General features: G+C 53.3%; 1 protein-coding gene across 1 annotated transcript; it reads right to left on the bottom strand.

Moving 5' to 3' along the window:
• Nucleotides 1-407: 407 nt before the first annotated feature.
• Nucleotides 408-23,703, bottom strand: CSRP1 (cysteine and glycine rich protein 1). The gene is made up of 6 exons (XM_047839781.1): nt 23,531-23,703; nt 11,876-11,988; nt 6,670-6,838; nt 5,366-5,495; nt 2,016-2,109; nt 408-1,681 (listed from the first exon to the last, which is right to left on the bottom strand). The coding sequence occupies exons 1-6, from the start codon at nt 23,689-23,691 to the stop codon at nt 1,605-1,607; spliced, it is 744 nt and encodes a 247-aa protein (XP_047695737.1). The 5' UTR covers nt 23,692-23,703; the 3' UTR covers nt 408-1,604.
• Nucleotides 23,704-26,326: the final 2,623 nt, after the last annotated feature.

Raw genomic sequence — 26,326 nt, forward strand, 5'->3', positions numbered from 1 at the left:
CACCACTCTGTCCTTCCTGGGCAGAAGTAAACTTTCTGGATTCGACAGGAAGGTTCCTCTGGCTAAGTTTCCCTCCCGCTCAGGGGTTTTCCAAGCTGGAAGAAGTTCTGAGCACAGTTTTGGGTCCTTGCTGAGCCCCTCAAATTCCAAAGCCCACAGAGTTTTCACACCCAGATATGGGTTTGGCGGCCAGACCGGGCAAGGCAGCAGGATTTGGTTGGTCGGGTCATTCCAGGCAGTGTCGTTCAGTTAGAACTGATACTAGAAAGTGAGCAGCCCTTGAAAAAACAGGAACAAACCCTACTTATTGCCACCTAACCTCCTAGGAATTTGATCGTTCTGTCAAAGTTCCCTCCCAGCCCTGTGGGTAGTGGTCCTCTCACAGACGAAGGATCTGGACGCCAGAATTCTGTTCTAAGAGCTTTATTGACCAGATGAGAAGTCAGCTTGAATACAGCTCATGCCTGCAGCCCTTCCAGGTGACAGCTCCATATAGTGTTGTCCTTTCAGTCACTGGGAGCAGCGAGACCCAGCCCCTCCCCTTCCTCCTGCTGCTCCTGAGTGGGAGGGCCTGGAAGGGATGGGAGTGATGTGGCCGGGGAAGGGTCCCTGGAGAAGGGTGGGATGGAAGGGGCGAGGCCCTGAGTGGGCAGGTGGGGTCCTGAGGACTGGGCACACAGGGAAGGGGTGTCCAGATCAAGACCGAGGCTGTGTGTGCCTCCCTCCACATCCGAGGGTCAAGCAGGAGTGGTAAGAACAGAGCACTGGCCTGGTCTGTGCTGTGACGAGAGGAGCTGCCACCATAGCCTCGGGACCCAGGGGCAGAGCTAGTTACCCTCAGGTTGGGGCCATTGATAAATGAAAGTATGTGCTGGGGGTGTTTCATTAGGGCTTCTGTCAAACAAGGAACTAGACTCCTGGGGAGGTCAGACCACATCTTGACTTTGGGGCTCTCAGACCTAAGCTGTTCTCTCATCCGGAAGGGGAGGACACCAGGTCCCCAGAGCCTCAGAGGCAAGAGGCCCAGAGAAGCAAGTGGCTCCTACAGTCCATGACCCTTTCTCTGTGCCTTTCTGCATCCACCTAATAACTCCCGGAGCTGGGACATCCCAGGCCTATTCTAAGGGACACCAAGAAGCCCACCCTCTTACCCACAGAGGAGAATCTCCAGGATCCAATAAACCACAAGCTTCCTTTGCCCCATCATGGTCCTGCTTCCCTCCCCACTGGGCCTACTGCTCCTCTGGGATCTGAGATGTGGGCTCAGGGATCTTGGCAGGTTGATGACAGACACTCAGCCTAACAGGCCAAGAACAGAGGACTGTGGGGCGGGGTGTAGGAGGAGGGGTCGGGTCCCACCTACACTGAAACACTGAGGTTTCCTTCTGGTGACGGGTCAGATCCCAGGCAGAGGGAGCTCTTTAGAGGGGTGGGACCTCAGGTAGACTCCAAACCAAAGGGGGCCAGACACCCAAGTTCAGGTCATTAGTGATGTGTGGCAGGGCTAGGAGAGGGAGGAAGAATCCTGGAGGTCGCCGAGGCTGCTGGGAAGGATAGGCGATGAAAAGCACGGGAGTGGGCAGCGTGCGTGGGTGGCGGCAGCCTCACTCAGAGTGGACCAAAGCCCCAGCTCCTTGCCCAAAGCCGAAGCCCTTGGGTCCGAAGTTTTTAGCGTAGCATCCTGTGGAGAGTAAGGTGAGTGTAAGGCCTGGCTCCTCCTCCCTCAGGCCACACCTCCCAGCCCTCCCACTGGAGCACTGTCTGCTATAAGGGCATCGGACTAGGAGTTAGGAGGCCGGGTTCTGGTCCCATCCTGCCCCGATTGGCCATATGACTCTGGCCAAGTCACTTTTGCCCTCTGGCTTGTCTCCTCCCATGTAAAGTGAAGGGTCATACTAGAAGCTCTGCAATCGATCCCAAGGCCAGGAATTGGTTTACATTTAGCAAGGGCATAACTACTTAGCCCTCTACCCCCTCAGACCTCTGGGCCTCGCATTAGAAGTGCAACCACCCACCTTTGCAGTAAATCTCGCCATCCTTGTCAGCCAGGGTGGTGGACTCGAGGCCTTTGCCGCACTTGGCACACCGGAAGCAGGACTTATGCCAGGACTGGGTAGGGAAGGAAAGAGTTAACGCTGCCACCAGGGGCTAGAGTGTCCCTTACCCCTCCACCCCCAGCCCCATCCCCCTTGACGTGAAGACGGCAAGGAAGGGCTCAAGACCCTTCGGAAGTCTGCTCAGCTGGTACCACTGGGAGGACGTGGCCTAGGGGGCCAGGCAGAGGAGGAGGCAGGCCAGGGACCACGTACTACCTCATGCCATCTTCAAGGAAGTGTTGCAATGGCACCAGCTGCACCACAAAGGGCAGGTGAGGGGGTGGGACCACCACCAAGGTAGCAGCTGTTTCTCCACAGGCAGGGCCAGACAAGCCTTCTCCGCACCTGCCTGTGGGTTAGCAGTGTGGGCATGGGCTCCTGACTCATCCTGGCATTGCCACTTACTGCTGCACAGTCTCTGTCATTTCCTGCTCTGGGACACCCCCCTGCCTACCTTGCAGGATGGATGGGAGATCTGCGTATATTCACATATGGTGCCTGGCCACAGCGCAGGCTATTGTAAGTCCTATCCATCGGAACCAGTCCAGCCTCTGAAGTTCTAGAACTGCGTGCCTTGTGCACCCACAAGCCATCCCCTCGCGGAGAGTGGGCTGGTGCTATCTCCCTTGCTAGGTAGCTCTGGGGACTAGACGGCTTTAGCAGGGTACCGTGCCTGCCACAGGTCTGGCCCAGAGGAGGCCCTGAACCAATCATATCTAGTATTACTCTGGAAGAAGAGGGTCTATGAAGTATGCTGATCTGAGCAGAGAAAGGCCTGAAAAGTGCAGTCTCTCCAGGGGCCGCAGAAAGCCCTCTGTGGTGCTAAGAGGAGCCTGGAGGCCACACAGGGCTAACAAACAGCCTGCCGGGGGAGAAGCCGGCTCAGGTTTGTACACAGTGACGGGAGCCAGCACAGACAGGAAGACTTCTCAGCACCCTGTTCCCATTAGCCACAGCTGAGCAGGCTAAGCCACTGCTGTGTGGACAGCTCTGCAAAACCAGGAAGGCTGGGGGCAGGCAGCACGCAGGCAGGACAAAACAAAGCCTTTTAAGGTCAAAGAGCCTCCCTCAGCACAGCCTGGGCTGGAGAATGAGAAAGGAAAATGGATCTCCTCAGATTTCCTGGCTGCCAGACCTTCCATGCTCCAGGGACGGCAGGGTCCAGGGAGCTGAGATGCGGGGGAGGGGGGAGGCAGATCTTGGTCTCCTTCCCAGCACCCTGTGTACCTCAGCGGTCACCCAGCCTTTGCCTCCTCCTCTGCAAAGCAGGGGCTGCTACCCCAACTCTCCAGGCTGGAGCAGGGCTGAATTGCATCCGGACCACCACCCGCCCCTCATTGCCTAGCCCTCCCTCCAAGTAAGCTTGACCCTTTTTTGCTCACTCATTCAGCGCTCCAAAGCACTCCTGTTCCTCAATAGTTCTTTCTTGGCCAAGGCCAAAGAGACGTAGGTGGGAGTTTCTCCCAACCTTTTCTGCTTGAACCCCAAATCCTCTTATCCTATCCCTTAGAAGTTGCAGCCTTAACTGAGAGACCCTGTCTAGGTAATGCACATATGGATTCTTCGCTAGTTTTCATAATTTTCTAATCTCCTAGTGAGACACTGTGAGCAGGAAAGATGCCAACTTAACAATAAGATTAATATCTCCTGTTTTCATATCATTTAATCAGTAGCGAAGATCTTCATTTGGGCCTCACAACAATCCCCAAAAGTAAACAATAACAGTAACAATAGTAATAACCCTAACAGCAATAGCCGCTGTGTACTGAGCACGTCCCAGGCACTGCACTGGGTCCTGAATGTGCATTGTCTCATTTAATGTGTAAAACAACTCTGTCTGTCAGGGATCATCACTGGCTTCACCGTACAGGTGCGGAGCTGAGGCTCAGAAGAGAGAAATGATTTGCCCAAAGTCGCACACCTAGTAAGCAGCTAAACTAGGTTTCAAACCAGGTTGTCTAGGGTCCAAGGTCTTCATCGTCATCGTGCTAGGATTCATGATCCCTTCCCATTGTACAGCTGTGGAAGTGGGTTCAAAGAGGTTAGACGGCCCAAAGCAGAGTGGACAGTAGTAAGAGCATGGGCTTTGGAGTTAGATGGACCCAGGCTTGACTCCTAGCCTAGCCACTGCCTCCCTAGGAGGTCTGAGCAAATTACTTAATGCTTCCGACACTCAGCTTCTTCATCTGTAAAATGGGATAATGATACCTATCTCCGACCAGGACTGTCAGGGTTAAAATGACAGCCTGCTAAGGTCTAGATGGAGCCCAAGTGTTAGTTCCCCATCTGTTGGTCCCGGGCACCTTCCTCATGGCTTGAAAGCCAAGACCCAAAGCCAGAAGAGTTGCAGACAGGCTCTTGCCTTGGCCACATCACCCCTCCATCTGGGCTTCCTGTGGAGATCCCGAAGTCCTCTCTGGCCATATATTGAAGATGCCTCTTCTCTGATTCTCTGACCGCTACTCTGTGACTGCCAATTCTCCCGCCTCTTCTCCACTGCAGCCTCTCTGCGAGATGGGATTGTCTCACTTAGGATGCGGGCTCACTACAGTGATTCTTACCATGGCCTGGACTGGGGGTCCACAGAGGAAGGGCATACGTAGTGGTCAGAAATAGTTTGCAAAAGCTTCCCAGGAGGCTCTGATCAGCCCTGAACCTTGAAAGTTTCTCCCCTGGGAGTACACGGATGGGCTTCCTGGAGTCTACAACTTATGACATGGAAGGTATATAGATTTTTGAGTGGTTCTTAATACTTTGGGGATCACAAATCATTTTGAAAATCTGATGAAAGCTATGGATCTTCTTCCCAGAGACAGACATGTTCCTACAAAATTTTGCATATAATTTTAGGGGGCTTGTAGCTCCTTTGAAACCCATCCCTGCACCCTTAGGGGGCTGTGGTCCCCAACTCTAGAGACGCAAATTGATCTTTACAACTCCCTATAAATTGCCCCTAAGCATTTAATAATCAATTCCATCCATGGCGGGCCTGTTTTCCTCAGGAGTAAGAATGCTGGCCAAGCCACCCCTCCCAGGAGCCCACAGGTGCCTTCCTCAGTCCTTGCACATGGAGAGGCACAGAGACAAGCCACCCATAGGGACAAAGGGTTCCTCCTTCCCTAGAAGGGAGGGAGTTAAAGCCCAGTGCTCAGGCTCCCTAGAGCAAAGCCAGGGTCAGCATTCTAGGACAAAGTTCTAGGGTGCACATTTCAAGAAGGTGTCTCACCAGCCCGTCTCCCCGCACCCCATCTCCCTAGAAGCCACCTTACCTTCCCGGCACCGATCACCTTCTCGGCAGCATAGACTGCCTGGGTGCATCGGGGGCAGCGCTCAGAGCCACCAATCTTCTGGGCAAACTTGGATGCATTAGGGTTGGTGGTGGGCCTGTGGCCAGGGGCCCTGTGTGGGGAAGGACATGCGGTGAGATGACGTTCACTGAGGAACATGAGTGCGGCTGGCCCTGTGTGGGCATGACTCTGCCTTCCTCTGGCGCCAGGTAGCGGGCAGCTCTCCCGGCCAGGGCCTCCAAGGTCATCTCCCATTTTACAGATGGACAAACCAAAGCTCAGCACCATGCTATTTTCACAGAGGCATTGTACTCCCCTCAGTCACTGAGTTAAAACACTGGCATCATTTAGCACCTCGTTTGCTAAGAATTGCCCTCCTCCGGTCCCCATGCCTGCAGCCTGCCTATTATCAGAGTCTTTCCAGGAGAAATCTGCTGACAAATCACTCCCTCTGGGGCAATGACCTTGGCTAAAATGTGCTAACTCATCTGTCATTTCTGTCCATTCCCCCCAAGGTCAAGATGCTGGCCAGGCCGACTGCCAACAGCCACTGTTTCCGCAGGCCAGAGGTCGGCGGGTGCCAGTGAAACCCTATAGTCTTTCCAGGGAAGGGAGATAACTTCCCCTGACAGTGGGCGAGAGACGGCGGAGAGAATGAGACTGGCCTGGCAATGGTGCTGCTTCTGAACCCAGGTCTGGCTCAGACACTGGCTGTGCGACCCCCAGCCAAGCCACTGAGCCTGGGCTGGGGTTTCTCTTCAGAGAAAAGGGGAAATTAGACAAAGTAATTCTTGGGGCCCCTCTAAGCTCCAACCCTGATAAAAATATAGGCGGCACTCTCCATACAGGGCGGAGCCTGTCCTGTTTTTTTCCCCGCTGGACCCTCAGCTCCTCTCATTGGCTCATTGGGGTGTTCTAGTCCTACCTTGGAAATCAGGGGGTCTCTGGGGCACCTGGGGGGCTCAGTCGGTTAAGCATCCGACTTTGGTTCAGGTCATGATCTCGCAGTTTGTGAGTTTCAGCCCCACGTCAGGCTCTGTGCTGACAGCTCAGAGCCTGGAGCCTGCTTCGGATCCTGTGTCTCCCTCTCTCTGCCCCTCCCCCGCTCATGCTCTGTCTCTCTCTGTCAAAAATAAACAAACATTAAAAAAATTAAAAAAAAAAAAAAAAGGAAATCAGGGGCTCTCTGAGCCTTCCGCCGCTTAACCAAAAGTGGTTGACGTTGTGTAGGATCCGGGGGCGGGAGGACAGAAGCCAAGGAAAAGTGGTGAGACTCTTGTACTCACTCCTCGTGCTTGATGCCCAGAGACTCCCCCTTGTCGGTGCTCAGCGTGCCCGCGCCCTGCCCGTAGCCATAGCCTTTTGGCCCGTACTTCTTGCCATAGCACGACTTGCAGTAGATCTCTTCACCATGCACAGCCACAGTGGTGCTGTCCAGATTCTTCTTGCAGACCACTGGGGAGGGAAGTGACTATGGTAAGCCGGGTCTGGGGTGAGCTGTTTGCTCACTGCAAGCCCCCTGCCATTGAAGCTCTCTGGGCCCTCTGATAACTAATATCCTGATCTTTCAGGAGCAGCCTGGAAATGGAGATCAGATGGCCAATGAGCTGGGAGGACAGAGGGAGGGGATCTGCGTGGCCTAATTCTAGAAATTTTGGCCCAGCCACCTCTCACAGGAGCCCACGTGTGCCCCCCTCCGTCCTCTCCACCTTCACACCTGCCAGGCGGCAGTGCACCCCAGGTTGCGAGGCAACGGCCTAGGCTGACCCCAAGCCGCAGGAAAGGTGTTGAGGGCCTTCACTCTGCTCTTGACAAAGAGACCACGGGTCCCAACAGGAGAGAAGAAAACAGAAAGGAAGGAAGAAGAAGGGCAGGGTTTTCCTGCTCCCAGCAATGTGACCCTGAAAAAAAAAACAACAATCTGCATGCTTGGGGGTGCGGGGAGCACAGGCGAAATGATGCACCCAGAAGAGCAGGTTTCTATTTATTAAGTACCCAGCATGGTGGGCTTTAGGGTGAGATGTGGGTCATGCTAATCACAACAAGATCTGGAGTTTCTGATCTCAGAAAACAGTTTGCCACAGGAGAACTGAGGTCAGACTCGGGGAAGAATTCCTAACCCCGGGGGTATGGGAGATTGGAAAGGGATGAGCTTCAGAAAGCCTGTGAGTCTCATATATCTTCCTGTGTATCTCAGAAGAGGCCTGTGCCCATGAAGTGGAGCCTGGGGCCCTGTGCAGTCAGACTGCTCAGAATCAAATCTCAACTCTCTCTCTTTGCAGCTGTGTGACCTGTACGTGATGGGCAAGTTATTTTGCCTTGCTAGCCTCCGGGTCTCCATTTGGGTTTTTTTGTTTATTTGTTTCTTTTTTTTTAAGTAATCACTACACCCAACATGGGGCTCGAACTCACAACCCTGAGATCAAGAGCGGTATGCTCTCCTGACTGAGCCAGCCAGGTGGCCCTCGGTGTTTCCATCTGTAAACGCAGACAATAATATCTACCCCAAAAGGTGGTTGGGAGAACTAAATAAGATCTTGCATGTAGCGTGCTTAGCACAATACCCCATACGCAGGAGGTACATGATAAATGTTGGGTGCTCTTACTAGTATTATATATAAAGTTAGTACTGCGGGGACACAAGGGAGGAGGGAGGACAGGCCCAGGCCTCAAAAGATCATGTGCTCCCAACTTCCACCTACTTCTCTCAAGAGACTCGTCCTCACTTTGTTTGCTTAGGTCTTATCCTACAATGCTAATTTGGTTCGATGAGGTTCCTTAAGTATGGCGGTCCAGTGTGCCCAGCTGGACCATATCCTCAAATATGTCCTGAAGAGGGGGACCTCCAGCAACCACTGGAGAAGCTACGCCTCTCACCTCCCTGTGAGAAGGCTCTCAGCTCAGCAATTTGCAACTTGCCATCCTCTGGCTTTTAAAGGGTCGGGCCCTCTGCCAGCTCCTCTCACCCTGCCCTCCAGGTTGGAGAATTCAGACTAAATAAGGACCCTCTGGTCTTGCCCTTGACATTCCCACCTCATTCCAGTGTTCTGGGCAGCCCATATATGGAACTTCCCACCACCTCCCCTGGGGCTTGGCTCCCAGGAAGGAGGGAGAGAGAACGGCACGCTCCAACATTCCCTTCTAGGGCAGGAAGTCAGGAGTCGGCCTGGAATTGCTTCCCGTAAGACCCAAGTTGAACCGGGAATTCCAAAACCAGAGGGAAGGCAGAAAGCAGAGACGAGGTCAGTTGGGGGAGCAGAGGTCTATTTTGACTCAATTTGCCAGCAGGAGTTACAGGAGCTCAGCCCAGAGGAGACAGCGGGGCCTACAAAGTCGTTAGCCTCCAGGTGGCTCCCTGCAGGGCCAACTGAGCCCTGACTTCCAGAGCCCCAGAACCGGAGTCGAGACCACCCTGAGGGTTTCTGCTCTGCTTTGTTCTCCCCAAGACCTTCTGCCCTTCCACCTCCATGCGGGCAATATAGTCTGGTCACCTGGAGGCTCCACCAAAGACTCAAAGGGAATTTTGAATGAAGGCCTAACTAAATTTCTACCAAGTGTTAAGATAAAAAAAAGACTTAGTTGTGGTGAGTGATGCACCTGTTGGGAATATGTCCTTCCAGATGCCACAGACTTGGTGAGGCCTTTTTGGTGATGCTGTTTTGAAATATGGGCAAGAGGCAAGCCACAGGTGAGAGGTCGGAGCCCCCTCATCCCACCCCAAAACAGAGAGGGATTCTCTCTGGAAGGAAAACCAAGGCCCACAAAGAAGTTTAAGCTCACAGAATTGGCCAGAAGCAGGGCTGGGTCCGAACCAAGCCTGATTTCCATATCTGGCTATTTTCTGCCTGCCCGAGACCCCCTTCAGGTAGGCCAAGCATGTGGGACCAAGCGGGTGAAAACCGACCCGAAATTTCAGCTGCAGGCGAGGAGATGCTGGTGTCAGAGGGCGTGCAGGGTTCCTCTGAGCTTCCCCTATGCTCTGCGGTTCTGGGAAACAGCCCAGTTCTATCACTCACCACCATGGGGTGAGGTCAGACCAGGTCCACTGTTCCACAGGGCTGGGTGCTCAACCCTGCCCTGCCCAGGAGGGAGTTGGTTACAGCTCAGAGAAGGCCACACAGCCTCGGGCCGAACCCCAGCTGCAGCGCTGAGCTCTCCCGCCTGCTAACAGGAACTGGCCACCCCTGCCGAGACCACAGGTGTATACTAGACCCTCTCTGTCCCTGCTTTCAGGTCAGAGGCCAAGCCCAGGGTGGAAGCCATTCTCCCCGACTCTTATTACATCATCCTGTCTTCCTCCTGTCTGTCCCAGGCCCTCAGGAAAGGGAACGTAGGTGCCACGCTGAGTAGAAGCCACAGCCAAGGACCCAAATGGTCAGAGGCCCAGCCAGCAAAGGGACTGTGGCCCTTAATGCCCCCCAGGCCCATACTCTGCTAGCCTTCAGAAGAAACTTAGGAAGGAAGGTCCTTTGATTCTCTGAGGGTTATTCTGAGTTCTTGAATTCAACCTGGACACTTCACACCCACTTCTCTGAAAGAGAGAAGTGACTCTCCTTCCAATCATAAACAAATGTGCAAAATGCTGTTCTGCCACCAGGAATAAGCAAGTTGTGGAGACACCTGATTGCCAGAACTTCTTTTGTCTCAGATACTAAGAACCGTGCAGGCCCTGAGACCCCAGGCAGACGTAAGATCCTTCCCTACGGCTGTTACTTTCACAACACCCCCTCCCAGCCCTGCTCCCCGGCCTGACTTTCCACAACTGTTTCTAGTCCTCAACACCCCCTCACACCCTGCCCCAGGCCTGCTCCCTTCCTCCTATGCCACCCCCTAAATTCCTGACTTCCCTCAACCACAACTAACAGCCACTCCTCCACAGGCAGGACTGAGGCCTCTCAGCTGGCCGCTTCTAGTGATTAAGCAACATTTGAGAGCAAAGACAGAAGCCCTATGGACCCCAGCAGCCCAGACCCTCTTTCCTAGCCAATGCTGAGCCCGCTTATTCCTTCTGAAAAAATAAACGGCTTGAAAATTCCTAAGTGCAGGGAACTGCTGATAACGAGATGCGGCTGTCTGCGGCCTCCTCTGTGGGCTAGAGGCCAACTAGGCCCCACCAGGGCTCATTTACTCCCATTCATCAGACACAGCCCTCCGGCTGCCCCTGTGGCTGGCTGCGCAGGGTGTGGGCCCCTGCTGCCCTGTGCTGGGTGGCTTCCGGCTGAGTCACCCAGCAGCAGGTAGAGATCTGGTGAACATCCGGTGACCAGGCGGCCCTTGGCCCATCTGGCTCCTACTCTGGACCACAAATCACCTGGGAACAAAGGGGCCACGGACACCCACCCCCAACTGTGCTCCATGCAATGTAGGATGGACGGGACCCCTTTTCTGGATCTCTCAGGTGGGGTGGGACTTCAGCGCCCTGTGAGGCCATCACACCACATTGCCTGCAGTCCCATAGGCACCGCGTGCATGTCCGGGGCAGTGCCTATCATGTATCAATTGCGGTAAGGACTTGGTTTTCCAAGCTTCTATCTTTTCATTCTCGCAACAACCCCGTGAGATAAGTATTATTAGCTCCCCTGTCACCATGAGGCAACTCAACCCAAAGAGAAACTGAGTAACTTGCCCATCACCACCCAGATAACCAAAACTGAATTCAGATTAGAACTCTGGCCAACTGGCTGAAGAAACCCAGGGCTTAACTAAGACATTCCATTGCCTCCCACTCTTGTCTGCCCTCAAGGAAAACTCGTGTCGCTGAAAATACCTCTTCCTCTGACCCAGACCCTCTGTTCTGATCACAGTGAACCGAGTCATTTAGAAATGGGGGGGGGGGGGGGGGGCGCCTCCCTGAGGCACTGCTTCCTGGGTGCTCTGAAAACACCGTCGGGGTCAGGATCCGGACTCATCCAGGCTTGTGATTCGAGCCACTCTTGCTCTGGGTTACTGGGAGAGGATACCAAAAGATCTGCCTGCCTGCCTGCCTGATCTGTCTTCCTCTTATCCCAGGCTGTTGGAGCAAAATGGGAGGTGAGGGAAGTGACCAGGCAGGCTCAGAAGGGGGCGGAAGAAGGGAGAACCCAGTTCTTCTCCCAGACTCGGGTGTCCCCATAAAATTGCAGCCTCTTAACAAGTGATAATCTGGGTAAAACTTTGATGTTTTCCTCTTCAATGATGGCATTGTGGCAGGGAGAGAAAGAAGAGAAAGCAGAGTGGAAAGTTTCCCTAACCAAGTCTGAAAGCTTGGCTCCCAGCCCCCCAGCGGCTGCCACCCCCGCCAGCTCTGGCCAGCCCGTCCCCTTAGAAAGCAGCTTCTGAGCGGAACAAAGAGGCCCTTAAGTGTTTCCCTCCCCAGCTGCGCTCCAGCCAAATGTCAAGCTGTTTACATCCCATGGGGCCAGTTCCCTGGGGTGTTGACAGGCCCAGCCTGCGGGGGCGGGCCCAGACCCAGTCCCCACGACAACGACAGCAGGGCCCGGGGCGCGTACTCACTGCACAGGAAGCAAGATTTATGGAAGCTACTGCCTTCACACTGAACCTCTTCCGCAAAGTAAACCGTCTTCTGGCACACCCCACATTTCTTGCCTCCGCCCCAGTTTGGCATTCTGAAACGGGACACAGAAACGGGAATTAGGTTTACGGGGAGATGGAAACGCAGATCGCCCATGACAGAAGAGCCACAGGCAGACCGAGGACAGAAGGAGGGGGAGCGGAGCACCTGTGGGGGCCCCCAGCCCTGGCCCCCTTCCTCCTGGCTTCTTGCCCCAGAGCCATCAACAGATGTGCACTGAGCAACCATTGACTTTCAGCCTGTGCCAGGCACTAAACAGCATAAATAAGCAGCAGGGGCACCTGGCTGGCTCAGGGGGTTAAGTGCCCGACTCCCGATTTCGGCACAGGTCGTGATCTCACGGTTCATGGGATCAAGCCCCACATCTGGCTCTGAGCTGACAGAGCGGAGCCTGCTTGGGATTCTCTCTCTGCCGCTCTCTCTCAAAATAAGTAAATAAACATTAAAAAAAAATAAACAGGGGTGCCTGGGTGGCTCAGCCGGTTAAGCGTCCGACTTCGGCTCAGGTCACGATCTCACGGTCTGTGAGTTCGAGCCCCGCGTCGGGCTCTGGGCTGATGGCTCAGAGCCTGGAGCCTGCTTCCGATTCTGTGTCTCCCTCTCTCTCTGCCCCTCCCCCGTTCATGCTCTGTCTCTCTCTGTCTCAAAAATAAATAAAAAAAAACAACGTTAAAAAAAAAAAAACAGTATAAACAAGCATAAGAATACCAGCTCTAGGAGGCTGTAGTTGCAATAAATTGAACCCTCTGCTACATGCATCAACAGGGATAAATCTCACAGAGATGCACCCGAGCCAAAGAAGTGGATAAACTGTAGTTCACAAAACACAAATCATTTGTGTGAGGTTTACAAGCAGACACAATTCATATTGTCGAGAGATGAGCACATGGGTGGAGAAGTTATAAAGAAAAACAAGGGAATGATTATCACAAACTCTTATCTTAGATTTGGTGCCTCTAAGACAGGGAAAGGACCACAACCATTTAGGGGGTCTCCAGAGGGGCTGCTAAGGCGCCCCTTAACCTGGGTGGTTGCCATATGGGCACTTTATAATTATTCTTTGAACTATACATGAAGGCTTTATATGCTCCTTTATGTGTATGATATAGCTCACCAAAAAACCCAGAGAAAATTTTAAGTAGGAGGTAGCACACAGGGCATAGTTCTCAAGTTTTAGGCCCATTAGGATCAGGGGTGCGGGGGGCGGGGGCTTCTGCGAAATCAGACTGACCAGTGCCACACCAGACCCCAAATGAAGCACAGGAATCCGGGTTTTTAATAAGCACCCCAGGTGAGTCCAAAGCAGGCAGCTCGAGACCAGCTCTGAGATGCTCTACATATTGGTTCTGACTTGAGGTCCTGATGCCAGACGGGGTGGGTCCAATTCTGAACCCACCACTCACTGGCTATGTATAGTTGGCCTTTCTCCCCCCGCCACCACCCCCCCCCATTTTTTTTTAAAGTAGGTTTCATGCCCAGCACGGAGCCCAGCTGGGGGGCCTGAACTCATGACCCTGAGATCAAGACCTGAGCTGCGATCAAGAGTTGGACGCTTAACCGACTGAGCCATCCAGGGGTCCTGTCTTTGGGTAGTTGGTCTTTCTAAACTTTGATTTCTGCGTGCAAAATGAGGAGAAAAAAACAAAAGCTATTTCATAGATTATTTCTGGGGATCAAATGAGGTAGGGCATGTCACAGGGGCTGGCCTAGAGTTGGCATTCACTAATTATTATTAACTCAGAAGCCCAAGACTGCAGGACAGGCCTGCTGCCAGTGGGTATCTGATGCCCCAGAAAGCAGCACAGAAGGTAAATGCCATAGAAGTTTGGAGAGCCTGGATCCCCTTCGGCTGATGGGATCAGCTTCTCTCCTTCCATTTCACTCCCTCACTCAGACATATGACCGAAGGACGCAGATGACCCTTTGGCTTTCCTTTAAAATTTTTTAAATGTTTATTTATTTTTGAGAGAGAGACAGTAAGAACGGAGGAGGGGCAGAGAGAGGGAGACAGAATCCAAAGCAGGCTCCAGGCTCTGTCTGAGCCGTCCGCACAGAGCCCTACATGGGGCTTGAACTCATGGACTACGAGATCATGACCTGAGCTGAAGCCAGACGCTGAACCGACTGAGTCACCCAGGCACGCCGACCCCTTTCCCTTTCTTGACAGAGGTTCATGGAGGGCGGGTTCCCGTGCAAGGCACGGGCGACTGTGGGTAGAAGATGGGTGACAAGGTAGCCCAGGATGGGCTGATAGGGTGATAGGATGATGCAGGGTGCTAGGAAATGAAGGGGGGACGGGGCCAGAGGGGGCTGTTGACTCAGGACGCAAAGGCGCCTAAGGAGAAAACTCACCAGGAGCCTATCAGGAAATGCTGAAAACAGGGATGTGTTATCCAGAGCCCCGGTAGCAGGACTTGTGCCGACAGCAAGAATCAATGTCAAGGACAGAGGAAGACATGGTTTCCACTGCTGGAGAGCTTCCCGCCTGACTGTGGACATAGGCCTCAGCTCAACAAGAAGGTCTAGGTCGTGCTCACAAAGGAGTCCCACACCCTACACAGCACCTGGCATACAGGTGTTCGTATAGGTGTTCAATAAGTAGCAGAGGAATGAACGAAGGATGCCCTAGGGCCAAGTTCTCTTGGGGCATTTCTGCAGAGCCTGGGACCCAGTAGAGGTACTCAGTAAAAGTGTGCAGGCTGATAAGTAGGGCTTAAGGTGGGCAAAGGGGTGTTGGTGGTGCTGGCTCATCACTGTCACTGGGGCTCAAATATCACAATGATCACGGGGATTTTCAGCAAGGTTTTGTCCCAGCGGAGGAGACAGACACATTTTCATTCCCCCCTGCTTTGTCCTCCCACATCCTAAAAGCTGGGGTTTCCTCTGGTCCCAACCTGGCCCCCTTCTCTCCCCAATCTCCTAGGGCCCCACCGCACTTGCCGTCCTTTCATGCCAAGGACGTCCATACATCTCTGGCCTCGGCCTCTCCTCTGAGCCCAGTCTCGTCCATCTGAGTTCAGGTGAGTATCTCCGCCTGGATGGTCCACAAGTACCCTAGTTTCAACGTGCGTGACCTGAACCCATTGCCTTTTCTCACACTTGTTCTTTTTCTCGACTTTTCCATTTGTTGCACGTGCTGCCACAACCATTCTCTCCATCACAGAGGAATTATCCCACACCTGAGAATATCGGTGGGTTCTTCCCCCTCCCTTAGCTGCACCCCACTCTATGCTCCCCTTTGCCCACTCACCCCCAAAACCTGTGCTGACCCTATAGGCTCACTCCTCTCAAGCCCTCTTCCCAGCACCCTAAACCCAGCCTACTCACCTCTCCCTCACGCAGCCCATCCCCTTTGAAGAAGACACCATGCTATATTCACCTGTTTCTTGGCAACTATCTCAATTTTCAGCCATGGCACATGGCCTGGATCTAACCTAAGCAGCCAAGGCTATTGGCTTAAAGGTGGGCCAGCTATACATTTCAAGCCAATAAGATGGGAGAAGGCAGTTCTGGGGGCTCTGGAGGAAAAAGCATCCCGATCTTCGGAGAAAACTTCCTGGAAGCAAGTCCCTCTTCCCCCCAGTGAGGACAGGGAGCAAGGGGTTCTGAGGTGGTTGTCCCAAGGGAGACAAACAGTCTCAGAATGAAGCTGACAGCAGGGAAGACAGAGCTGAGAGACGAAAGAAAAAGAAACCGAGTCTGTAATGACATCATTAAGCCACCAAATTCAGCCAAACCTAAAGTTCAATCTATCTCTGAATTTTCCAGTTAAACAAACCAACAAATTCCCTCTGTTGTTTAAGTTACTTTACAATTGAATGCAGCCCCAGGGAGACAGCAATTATGGCCTTGCTGCTTCTGGAATCTCTTTCCTATTCCATTCCCAAGCAGCTGCCAGATCATTTTTGTGGAGGCTCCCCCTGCGCAAAAGCCAACAGTGACTCCCCACTGCCCGAGAATAATCACTCCCCTCACACTGAGGTTCTCCCCTGCGTGGTCTCCACTTCCTTTTCCAGCTGTCTCCTGTTACCATACCTCCCAAATGATCAGGGTTGGTGATACAATCACTGGGTTCCGCCCCCTGAATGCCCAGCGCCGGACCTGGCCTGTGGGAAGTGTTCCATCAATGCCTGTGCACAGAGTGGCCAACCACAGTCATTCCGTTCTCCTGCGAGGGCTGCTTCAAACACCTGCAGTGACATGCGAGGGGGGCTCTGCTTGGGAAGCTTCTGGGGAAAACGTGCCTGTTCGTACGGCGCCACACAGATTCTCTTCTGCCTCTGACTAAGGGACTAGATGTCACCCCCAGAGAACTCCTGCAGCTAGGGCACCCCAAATGACAGCCTGCCATTGACTGCATGCTTATTATGCACCAGGTTACATAAATCATCTCATTCTTCCCCACCTGGAGACAGGGAATACGTGCCTACCTTATAGATACGGAAAGCAAGGCTCAGAGAAATTAGGCACTTGCTAGCAGTGACTCATCTGGAAGAGACAGGACTGGGATTCTAATGCGGGTTTAGCTACTTCTGAGTCCTCTGCCTCCCCAGCTGTCATGCTGATGCCCCAACGTATTTCAGTGTGTCTGCTCACAGTAGGCATACAGTACCCCAACGTGTGGCTCTCTCCTCCCTTTCCAACCTCCTGAACCAGCAAGGGATACGCTCCATGCCCCTAGGAATACCCCCGAAGGAGGAAAGTTCCCCTAACCATGTGGTTGAGAGCCAGTTCCAAACAGTGTTTTGTTTCCAGACACAAAGCCCTTCTCCCTCTGGGGGAGACCCACAGCTCCATACAGGCCTCTCCTTGTTCTCCAGCAGGGCCCCAGGGAAACAGGAACATGGGCGGAGAATGGGTGAAACCCAAGGCCCTGCCAATGAGGAAAATCTGCCCGGGATGCCTGCGCCATTCCTTTGAGCCTGGCCATTTGGCTGGGGGCTCTCCTCTCAGGAGCCCAGTGAAGGGACAAGGGCTCTAGAACCTCGGGATTGAAAAACAGTGATGGTTCACTAACTGGAAGGGTCCCAGACCACCCCTGTGGATGGGCTCCCCATCCCCTCTGTCCACATGAGGACCCCTCCAGGGGACTTGCCGTGGGGAAGTCTCAGCTGGAGGGAGCCCTGGCCACCTCCCTCCCTACAAGAGGCAGGGAGCACTCTTCACTCCACCCCCGCCCTCCTGCTCGGCCCCTTCTTTCCAACAGCCAAATTCCAGCTATCTATCAGGAGGCCGAGTGGCCTTAAAAGGAAACCTGTTTCTCAGAGTTTCTGGGGTGCTTAGGAGGACACCTAGCTGCTTCTCAACTGCCTTCCTACTTCTGGCTGTCAAGAGGCACTATGGGAGACTCTGAGGAGGCAAGTTCACCAGGTCAGAGTTCAGGTGGGAGAGTTCAGTAGTTAGAAAAGTGGGTCTGCACTCCATCCCTTCGTAGTTGAAGGATCTTGAGCAACTTACTTTCCTCTCCGAGCTTCAACTTGCTAGTCTCTAACTTGAACCATACATGGGCTCCCTAAAATCGCTGCTCGGAGGAATGATGAAAATATATGGAAGTGATGGCAGGGGGCCAGGCATACCATTAAGTCCTCGGTCCTCTGATCACCACTGACAGGACCGGCCCAGGCAAGCTTGACACCAGCTGTGGGGCCAGACGTCTACCGTCCTTCCAAGCTAGGCCACATCTGGAGGGAGCAAGGCTTGAGCAAGAACATGCCAAATGGGGACCACGGATTCCTGGCTGATCTGTCAGCCCAGCAAAGGAGACAAGTGACTCGCCCTTCTTTGGGATCTAGTTCCCCCTGGCTGCCTGAGACGCAAGCAGAGACTTGTGTCTTTGTATCAAGCTCTTTTGTATATTGTTCTGGGTGTTCAAGAATCATTGCTATCTTCTGTAATCCCATTATCCACCTGGCGAGTTTGCAGCGGGTGCCCTCCAGAGAGTTACATTCCCACTGGCAATTGCAGCCTGTGTTCTGGTTTGCCCTTTTTCACTACGTTGATCATCTCAACAGAGAATAGGCCTTGAATTTTCTGCTGAATGGCTAGAAATATCTGGTCAGCTCTTTACCTGAAATGTCAGGATCCTTAGGGCCGGCTGGAAGCTAGAAGCCAAGGGTTGGCCTCTTCTGATAAGCAGCTAACTGTCCACACCTTTCTATCTAGTTGTCCCATTAAGAGCTGTATCCAGATCCTCAATCTTGAGAGGAGGGATTCAAGATGGCGACTTGCATAGCAAGAGAGAAAGAAGCAGATGTAAGGCATAGACGCTCATGTTCATACACGTCATGAAAGTTTGGATGAGGTGATGGGTTCAGCGTGGTCATGTGTGAAGTCCAAGGAACCATCTCAGAGATAGATAATCCTCAGCCACCGGCCACAAGTGTCTGAAGGAAAGCCTCCTCTCGTCAAACCGTGATTTGACAAACCATCCCATGTCTTTATTCGTCCAGTGGAAAAATCCCATCTCTCCCATTCCAAAAATGTCTTTTTCCCTAGGGTCAAAGAGCGACTTTTGGCCACAGAGCTCAGGTCCCCACCCACTCGGTCTGGTAGAGACCCGTCAGGTGTTCGTCTAATTAGAAATGCACTGCTCGTATTACCTGAGCTTTGTGGTACTTGGCCAGGTACACGGGAGAGCTGTCACCCTTTCCAGTCCTGTAGCTCAGCCTCTTCTTCCATGCCCCGTCAGGAGAGCAGCCAAGGAGAAAGAGGGAAGGAGGCAGGGCCATGTTGATCAGGGTTCAGAACCCATGTCTTAAGAGCTGGCACCCGAAAGCCCAGGAAATAGACTTCCCCCGACAATAATGGTCACTGGGAGGGGGAGGAATGGCCGATTTAAAAAAAAAAAAAAAAAGCCACAAACTTGGGCGCCTGGGTGGCTCAGTCGGTGAAGCGTCCGGCTCTTGATTTCAGCTCAGGTCAGGATCTCGCGGTTAGTGAGTTCAGGCCCTGCATCGGGCTCTGTGCGGAGCCTGCTTGGGATTCTCTCTCTCTCTCTCTCTCTCTCTCTCTCTGCCCCTACCCTACTTGCTCCCTCTCTCAAAATAAATAAATAAACTTAAAAATTAAAAACAAATAATTTAAAGAACCCGCAAACTTGCCCCCAGCTTCACACCGCCCGCTACACGATGTCTTCACAGACCTGCACATGGCCCACCTCTCTGCACGTGGCAGGATCTTTGAGCTCTGGTGACTCCTGGCCCCATGGAACCCTGGGACTTGACCGTCATTCCAGCTCAGCTCTCTCCCTGTGCTAGGAGTGTTCCCTTCCCATGGCCCTTGTGTGACTGAGCTGACAAGTACAGTGTTATGTCTCTTCCTGCTTGTCTCTTAATGCCTCTTATAGTAGATGTCTTCCCCCTGTGGAGTTTAGAAACCTGAAGGTCAATAAAAGAAGGAGGGGGAGGTCTATGATTTTTTTTTTTAATATTTCAAAACTACTACAAGAAATCTTATATTATAGGGGCGCCTGGGTGGCGCAGTCGGTTAAGCGTCCGACTTCAGCCAGGTCACGATCTCGCGGTCCGTGAGTTCGAGCCCCGTGTCGGGCTCTGGGCTGATGGCTCAGGGCCTGGAGCCTGTTTCCCATTCTGTGTCTCCCTCTCTCTCTGCCCCTCCCCCGTTCATGCTCTGTCTCTCTCTGTCCCAAAAATAAATAAACGTTGAAAAAAAAAATTAAAAAAAAAAAAAAGAAATCTTATATTATAATAAGGTCTCACAGACTAGTCAACGGATCAAGTTTCTCTGGTTCTTTTCTGGAATGATGTCAATGCAGAGTGGTAACAACTGGTCGTCCCACGCTGAAAGGCCCGACTGATTTTTCTTGGATTGAATTTTAAAAAGCAAAGACAAATTAGCACTTGGACCTTATAAAAACAGGTTGTCTGCAGCTGACTTCGCAGGAGGCTCCATCCCCCCCCCCCCCACCCCCAGCCCTGCATAAAGAGCACCAGGCACACTGGAGAGGAGGGAGGAGGGTCCTGTCGCCTGGTTGGGGCCGAGCCTGTGCTCCAGCTGCAAACCTTCTATTTCTTCCTCCTTTGTTACTGTTGAGGAGTCAGACGCTGCCTTTCTGGCCCTGGGGAAGCACTGGAAATACCAGCGTCTGGAAATGCTAGCCGCCTCAGTATTTACACACTTTACCATACATGGGAATTACTCAATGCCCACGTCAGACGAATTCCTGGGGAGCTGCGTAGTACAGCCACGTCATTTCCATAGAAATTCCTGACGACTGGAAACCACAGGCAAAGCCTCTGGTACCCAGCAACCCCCTCCCTGCTCTCCCTACCCACAGCTAGTTACTCTGTGTGTGTGTATGTGTGTGTGCTTTTTTCTCAAGCAGTCTCTTTTCCAGGCTTCCTTTCTTTCCTGGAAACCTGGCCTGGAAATTCAAACACACATCAGACCTGGTAAAAGCATATCCACCAGATCTGACACCTAACATCCAGGGGCGCCCTCTCCTCCCTGGCCGTGCAGCAGAAACCTAGAGGTCATGAGTTCTAACCCTGCCTCCATTCGCGTTCATAATGGCAAAGCCATATCTTCCTTAAGTACTTTATAAGCCACAGCAAAGCACTTTGTATAAAGCGCGTGTGTTTCACAAATGGCAGATATCGATCGCCCTAGTAAACTGATTTAGAAATTGGGAATGTAACGGGAGCAAAGAGGAATAATAAAGTGACTGAGCATGGAAAGAGTTGGCCTATCTTTGAATGGTAACTCCATAGCTGACCAGCTGTAGTACTGGGCAAGTTACTTATCACTCCTGAGCCTCAGTTTCTTCATCTCTAAAATGGGGAGCATCGGATTGTTCATAGATTGCTCAAGATAATACACAGGAAGGACTTAGGCCAGTCTCTGGTGCACGGTAAGTGCAGATATCTGCTTACTATTACCTTAAAGGAAGGTCAACGCTAATACTTCTTGTTCAATTTTATGACTCAATTTTAGATATTTAGCAAGATGCCCAAGTAATGGCAGATGGTTGACTTGGAGGAAAGGTCCTTTTGTTCTCCCTGGCAATTCTTTGTTTAGAAGTTCTTACTACACCTCAAAATGTAAAATGCAGGGGGCACTTGGGTGGCTCAGTGGGTTAAGGGTCTGACTCTCGATTTCAGCTCAGGTGATGATCTCACAGTTTGTGAGCTCGAGGCTCATGTTGGGCTCTATGCTGACAGCGCAGAGCCTGCTTGAGATTCTCTCTCCCTCTTTCTGTCCCTCCCCTGCCTCTCTCGAAAATAAATAAATATGTAAAAATGTATAATGCAGGACTCTTCAGTCCTCAAGCAAACCTACTTTTCACAATAAGCTGGGCTTACAAAACTATTTAAAACCTTGGCAGCCTATCAACACAGCCTTCCCAGGGGCGCTTGGGAGGCTCTGTCGGTTAAGCATCCGACTTCGGCTCAGGTCACAAATTCATGGTTTGTGAGTTCCAGCCCCGTGTCAGGCTCTGTGCTGACAGCTCAGAGCCTGGAGCCTACTTTGGATTCTGTGTCTCCCTCTCTCTCTGCCCTCTCTTGCTCATGCTCTCTCTCTTTTTCTCTCTCAAAAATAAACATTAAAAAAATTGTTTTTTTTTTTTTTTAAAGCCTTCTCAATTTGTTTTCACCACCAGGAGAGCCACAGGAAAATAAAAACTATCTTTTTTTCCCCTCGCCTGATCCTCAGTAATGCTCACAGGGAAAAACTGGCTGCTAACTGTTTGTCCAGTAGGGCAACTAATAGCCTGTATCTACCCCGTTGGTTCACCAAATGTTTGCTGACCACCAACCGAGTATCCACACCACACTCCCAGGCTACCACTCTACTCCAGTGAGGACGCTAGGGTCCAGATGCAGATGTTTACAATTGAGAAAGGAAACCCCCGGGGCCAGGGCAGACCAGAGGCAAAACTTGTGGCACCCCCATTTCCCACACCTTATTAACCGGTGGGCCTGCTCTTCAGCTTCTCTCCTGCATCCCGTCCCCCCAGACCCTTTGGCCTGGGCAGTGTCCCCCTCCCCCTTGTGTAGCCCACACCACACCCTCAGCGGGATAAACTTCCTGCCCGGTCTGACTGTCCCCACCCCGGATATCCTCCCCGAAGCAAAGGGTCATTCCCTGGGAAGCTGTGAGCAGTGCAAGGCTGCATTCGGCTGGGATGGGATAGAAGCTGCCTGAAAGCAGCTGAGGACTGAGGACAGTCTCTCTTTGAAGAGGACACCCTGGGCTCCTGAGTCAGAGCCCGGCTGGAGAGTCAGGAGGCACCTGTTGAGCGAAAGCTAGGGGACCCTTGTCCCCGAACCCCAGGAGAAATCCCCAACCTGCCCTCTGAGATGACAGACACGGCCAGCACTTCCAGCCTCCTTAGCTTCTGGGAAGGAAAGGGGAAGACAAGACAGAAGACAGTAATGGAGCCTCACCGTATTCCAGGTCTGCACAATACCTCCCAAAGTACCCTTCCCCAAAGAAACTAGGCATTGAGAAGTTAAGTCACTTGTCCAAGGTCACCAGTATATTGAGTGGCAGATCTGTCAAGGCTGAGCCAGTCTGCCTTCCAAGCGATCTCTTACGGAGATTCCAGGCTGCCTCTTCATGACTCACTTTCTACCCAGAGCCCAGTGGGTCTCCTTAGTGTCACTGCCACTGGATCCCAATGCTGAGCCCTGTCAGGGAGGGAAGGGCCTGCCCATTCATTCACACCCCACCCCCCCGCCCCCCACCAACGGGAGCAGCGGGGTGGATGGCTGGACCCCAGGCCTCTAGGGAGGGGCCAAGCCCAAGCTACTCCTCCCAGCCTAGACCCAGGTCCTGGTTAGCTTACAACAGCACAGGGATCAAGAGCATGCAGGATATCTACCCCCACCCCACCCCACCTGTGAGTGTGGACACAACACCTGCTTCAGAGGTTGCTTGTGGGGTAACATCTTGCAACTTGCTTTAAATATGCCCAACACCAGCTCCTTTCTTGCTCCCCAGCCTTCAAGGACTGAGGCCACAAAACACTGACGGTGGGCATAAATCGTCCCCACCTGGCACCAAGACTTGGGGTGGGGGCAGGCGAAATGTTGCCGTTTCCATCTGGCTCCTTAAGAAGAGTGAAAACTCGCACCTGCGCTCAGGGCACAGATGCCCCAGGCTGGGCCCTGAAGCCAGATGGTTCCTCCACCCCACCCCCGGCACGTTCTCCTCCCGGAGCAGGAGGGTGAGGGAAGGGGTGGCACGGATGCCCTCATCCCCCTGCCGTACAATGAGCGTCAGTGGCGCGCAGAATCGCTGATTGTTCTGCTGCCAGACCTGCGGGCGGTGGGGGAGCCCGGCCACCCCGGGTCAGGCGCACGCAGGAGCCGTTTGTGCCAGGAAGCCCGAGCCGGGAGGCACCCAGCGCCTCCTGGAAAGGGAAGCGCCGCTCCGGCTAAGTGTGGCCGCTTCTCCCACTCCGCGGCCCGCGACGCCCCCCCCCCCTTCCCCCCACCGCCGGCCGCACCACCAGCAAAGTGGTGGGGCCGCGGCGGCCGGGAGGTCGGGCCGGCGCCGCGGGGGTGCAGCGCGGGGCCGGGAGCGCGCGGAGGGACCGGGCGGGGCGCACTCACCTGGCAGCTGGCTGCGCGGCGCGCGGGTGGGAACGTTCTCGGAAGTGGCGGCTGGGTGCGCCCGGCCCGCGCCCCGTTTTGTTCCGCTCGGGGGAAGGCGTGTCCCGGGCCACGCCAACCAGTGGGCTTTGCACACTGCACCACAGCAGGGCTGATGTCATGGCGCGAAGCCCCGCGGAGCTGCCCTCCCGCCGCCCCCACCCCGCCCGAGCCCCAGACCCGGGGCGGCCGGACGGCGCAGGCGGGAGACGCCAGTTCTGCCTCTGCGGACCCACTGTGCGCCTCTCCGCTGCTGCTGCTGCTGCTACTGAGAGCACGTGCCCGGACCTGTCGGAGGGGTTTTCCTGTCGGCCAGATAAGAGGTTGCAGATGTGAGCCGAGAGATCAGACTCCCGGTAAACTTGTGCCCCGAGTAAATGGAGGAGAGGCAGAGGAAGTCTTACATTCGCATGTTCCGGTGGCAAGGGGTAAGGGACACATTGGGGCGCCAGAGTAAGACAGGCCTGAGCTCTGATCTTGCCCCTTCCACTTACTGGCTGAGCCCCTGGTCTAGACACCTAGCTCTTCTGGGTCTCAGGCTCTGCATCTGTTAAAGGGGTATAATCCACAGGGATGTTGTGGGGGTTAAAATGAGATCGTATAGGACCCGTAAGCCCTCAGCAGTGGCCACCATATGACAGATATTCAACTGTTAACTCCTTCGTCCAAGGGCTCTTGTCCCTTCAGCTTTCTCCCACCTTCCCGGCTCCCCAAAGGAGAACACCCCACCCCACCCCCAAAAGCAGCAGTTCTGAAAAGTGGGTGCCTCCTCTGGGACTTTTCTCTGGGCCTCCAGGCTTCAGGATGACAGGTACAGGCTCAGGCCACTCAGAGCCGCCCCTGGAGCAGTTACTACTGGGTATGGCACCTTCACCCAGTTCCCAGCCCTCCCTGAGTGCCTGCTACAGGCATTGCACAGGGCAGAGAGGCTCACTCCCTGCAGAGCTGCCTCTTCCACCAGAGGAGAGCCTTCACCTCTTTCTTGGACTCAGGGATAGCCCAGAAACCCAATGCCCTGAACAGAGAAGGAAGTCCCCAGGGGCCCTAGGCCCTCAAGCCGGTTCCATCCCCCACAGCCCTGCCCTCCCGGAGGGGGGGGGGCACAGAGCACTGCCCTCTGTTTGGGAACCTGTGGACCTGGGTTTGGAGGAACAGGAAGAATCTAAGAGGCTGATGTTCCCAGGAAGGGAAGAGTGACAAAGAAGTGAGAGCCTCCAGGAGACAAGATCTTCTAGTTTGCAGTTTCTTGTAGCTTGTTCACTATATTTCTAAGTCAGAGGGAAACCGAGGGCTGTTGCTATCTCCCATTCTCCAGGGCTCGGTGACATTATTTGCACTGAGTGCAGACCGAATGAACTACACTCAGGTCTTGGGTATACATTTCACTGTGATTGTGTATGTTCTGTGGGTGTGACCCTGTGTAACTTTCTACAGCTCTCTTGGGCTCTAGAGTGTTCTCTGAGAAGGAAGTACTACAGCCTCCTTCTGCCCATAGCAGTTAATGGGGGCGGGGGCAGGTCCTGGAGGCAGCTGGTCACCCTTCACCCCAAGTCACCTACAGATGCAGCTGCCAGCCTGGACTGGTGGCAGGGGCTCAGACCCTCAAAGGCTTCATTTAAAGTTCCAGGATGGCTGAATCAACTCTCATCTAGGAATAAAATCAAGCATCTTATATAAGAAACATTTTTCCCCTGGCCAGCCCCTTCATATAAACAGGGCCTTCCTCGGAGCACCTGGGTGGCTCAGTTGGTTAAGCATCTGACTTCGGCTCAGGTCATGATCTCACGGTTCATGGGTTTGAGCCCCGTGTCGGGCTTTGTGCTGACAGCTCAGAGCCTGGAGCCTGTTTCAGATTCTGTGTCTCCCTCTCTCTGCCCCTCCCCCACTCATGCTCTGTCTCTCTCTCAAAAATAAATAAACATTAAAAACGACAATAACAACAACAACAACAACAAACAGGGCCCTCCAGGATTGGGAAATCTACAAGCACCCAACCAGTGTTTCTTGCAGATTGGGCCATCCCCATCTGACCCAACCAAGATGTAGGAGGAAAAACCAGGAGAATTCCTGGCCATCCCTGCACTGAGCAAGGAAGAGATCAGCAGGCACATTAAATAGCAGAACTACAGTGTCAGGGACCATGGGCTTGCTGCCCAAAGGTGGTGGTCTCATGGGATTATCCTCTTTCCCTTTAGCTCCCAAGATCCTGGAGAGAGAAGCTTTGGAGTCTTGCCCAAGATTTTGCAAAAGGGCAAACGCCTGCATGTCCTTCTTTGGCCTGGATTTGTCCTCTCTGGAGTCGTGGGCCTGTTGGTGGATTTCTCCAGTAATGACATGCCAGCCTGTGCTGTGTAGTGTCTGTAGAGAAAGACAGTGGTAACCGCAGGCACACTTGGGATTCTTCCAGAGGATTTTAAAGCACCTTGTAAATTGAGTGGCTATGTCATGTGTCATCCAAAGTGAAATGCTTTTAACAGTGACCAGTATAGTGATGATATTCATAATTACACGAAGGCAACAGGACTGTCCCAGGCAAACCAGGATATGTGGTCGCCCTGCATGTTCACCCAAAGACCGTGTCAGCGCACATGTCTTAGAGCTGTTTAGGCAGAGCTGGAGGTAAAGGAAGCCAAGGGGGCCCTGCCTCGTCTACTGTTTCTGCAGAACCTCGCACCTTTTGGTTGTTACCCTCCCTGTTGCCAACCATTTGGGCTTGGGCTTGGGTAGCTCATTTGCAGGTAAAGAAGACTCAGGGAA

Source organism: Prionailurus viverrinus, chromosome F1 (assembly GCF_022837055.1).
Source record: "Prionailurus viverrinus isolate Anna chromosome F1, UM_Priviv_1.0, whole genome shotgun sequence".
In the NCBI taxonomy this organism is placed as follows: Eukaryota; Metazoa; Chordata; class Mammalia; order Carnivora; family Felidae; genus Prionailurus; species Prionailurus viverrinus.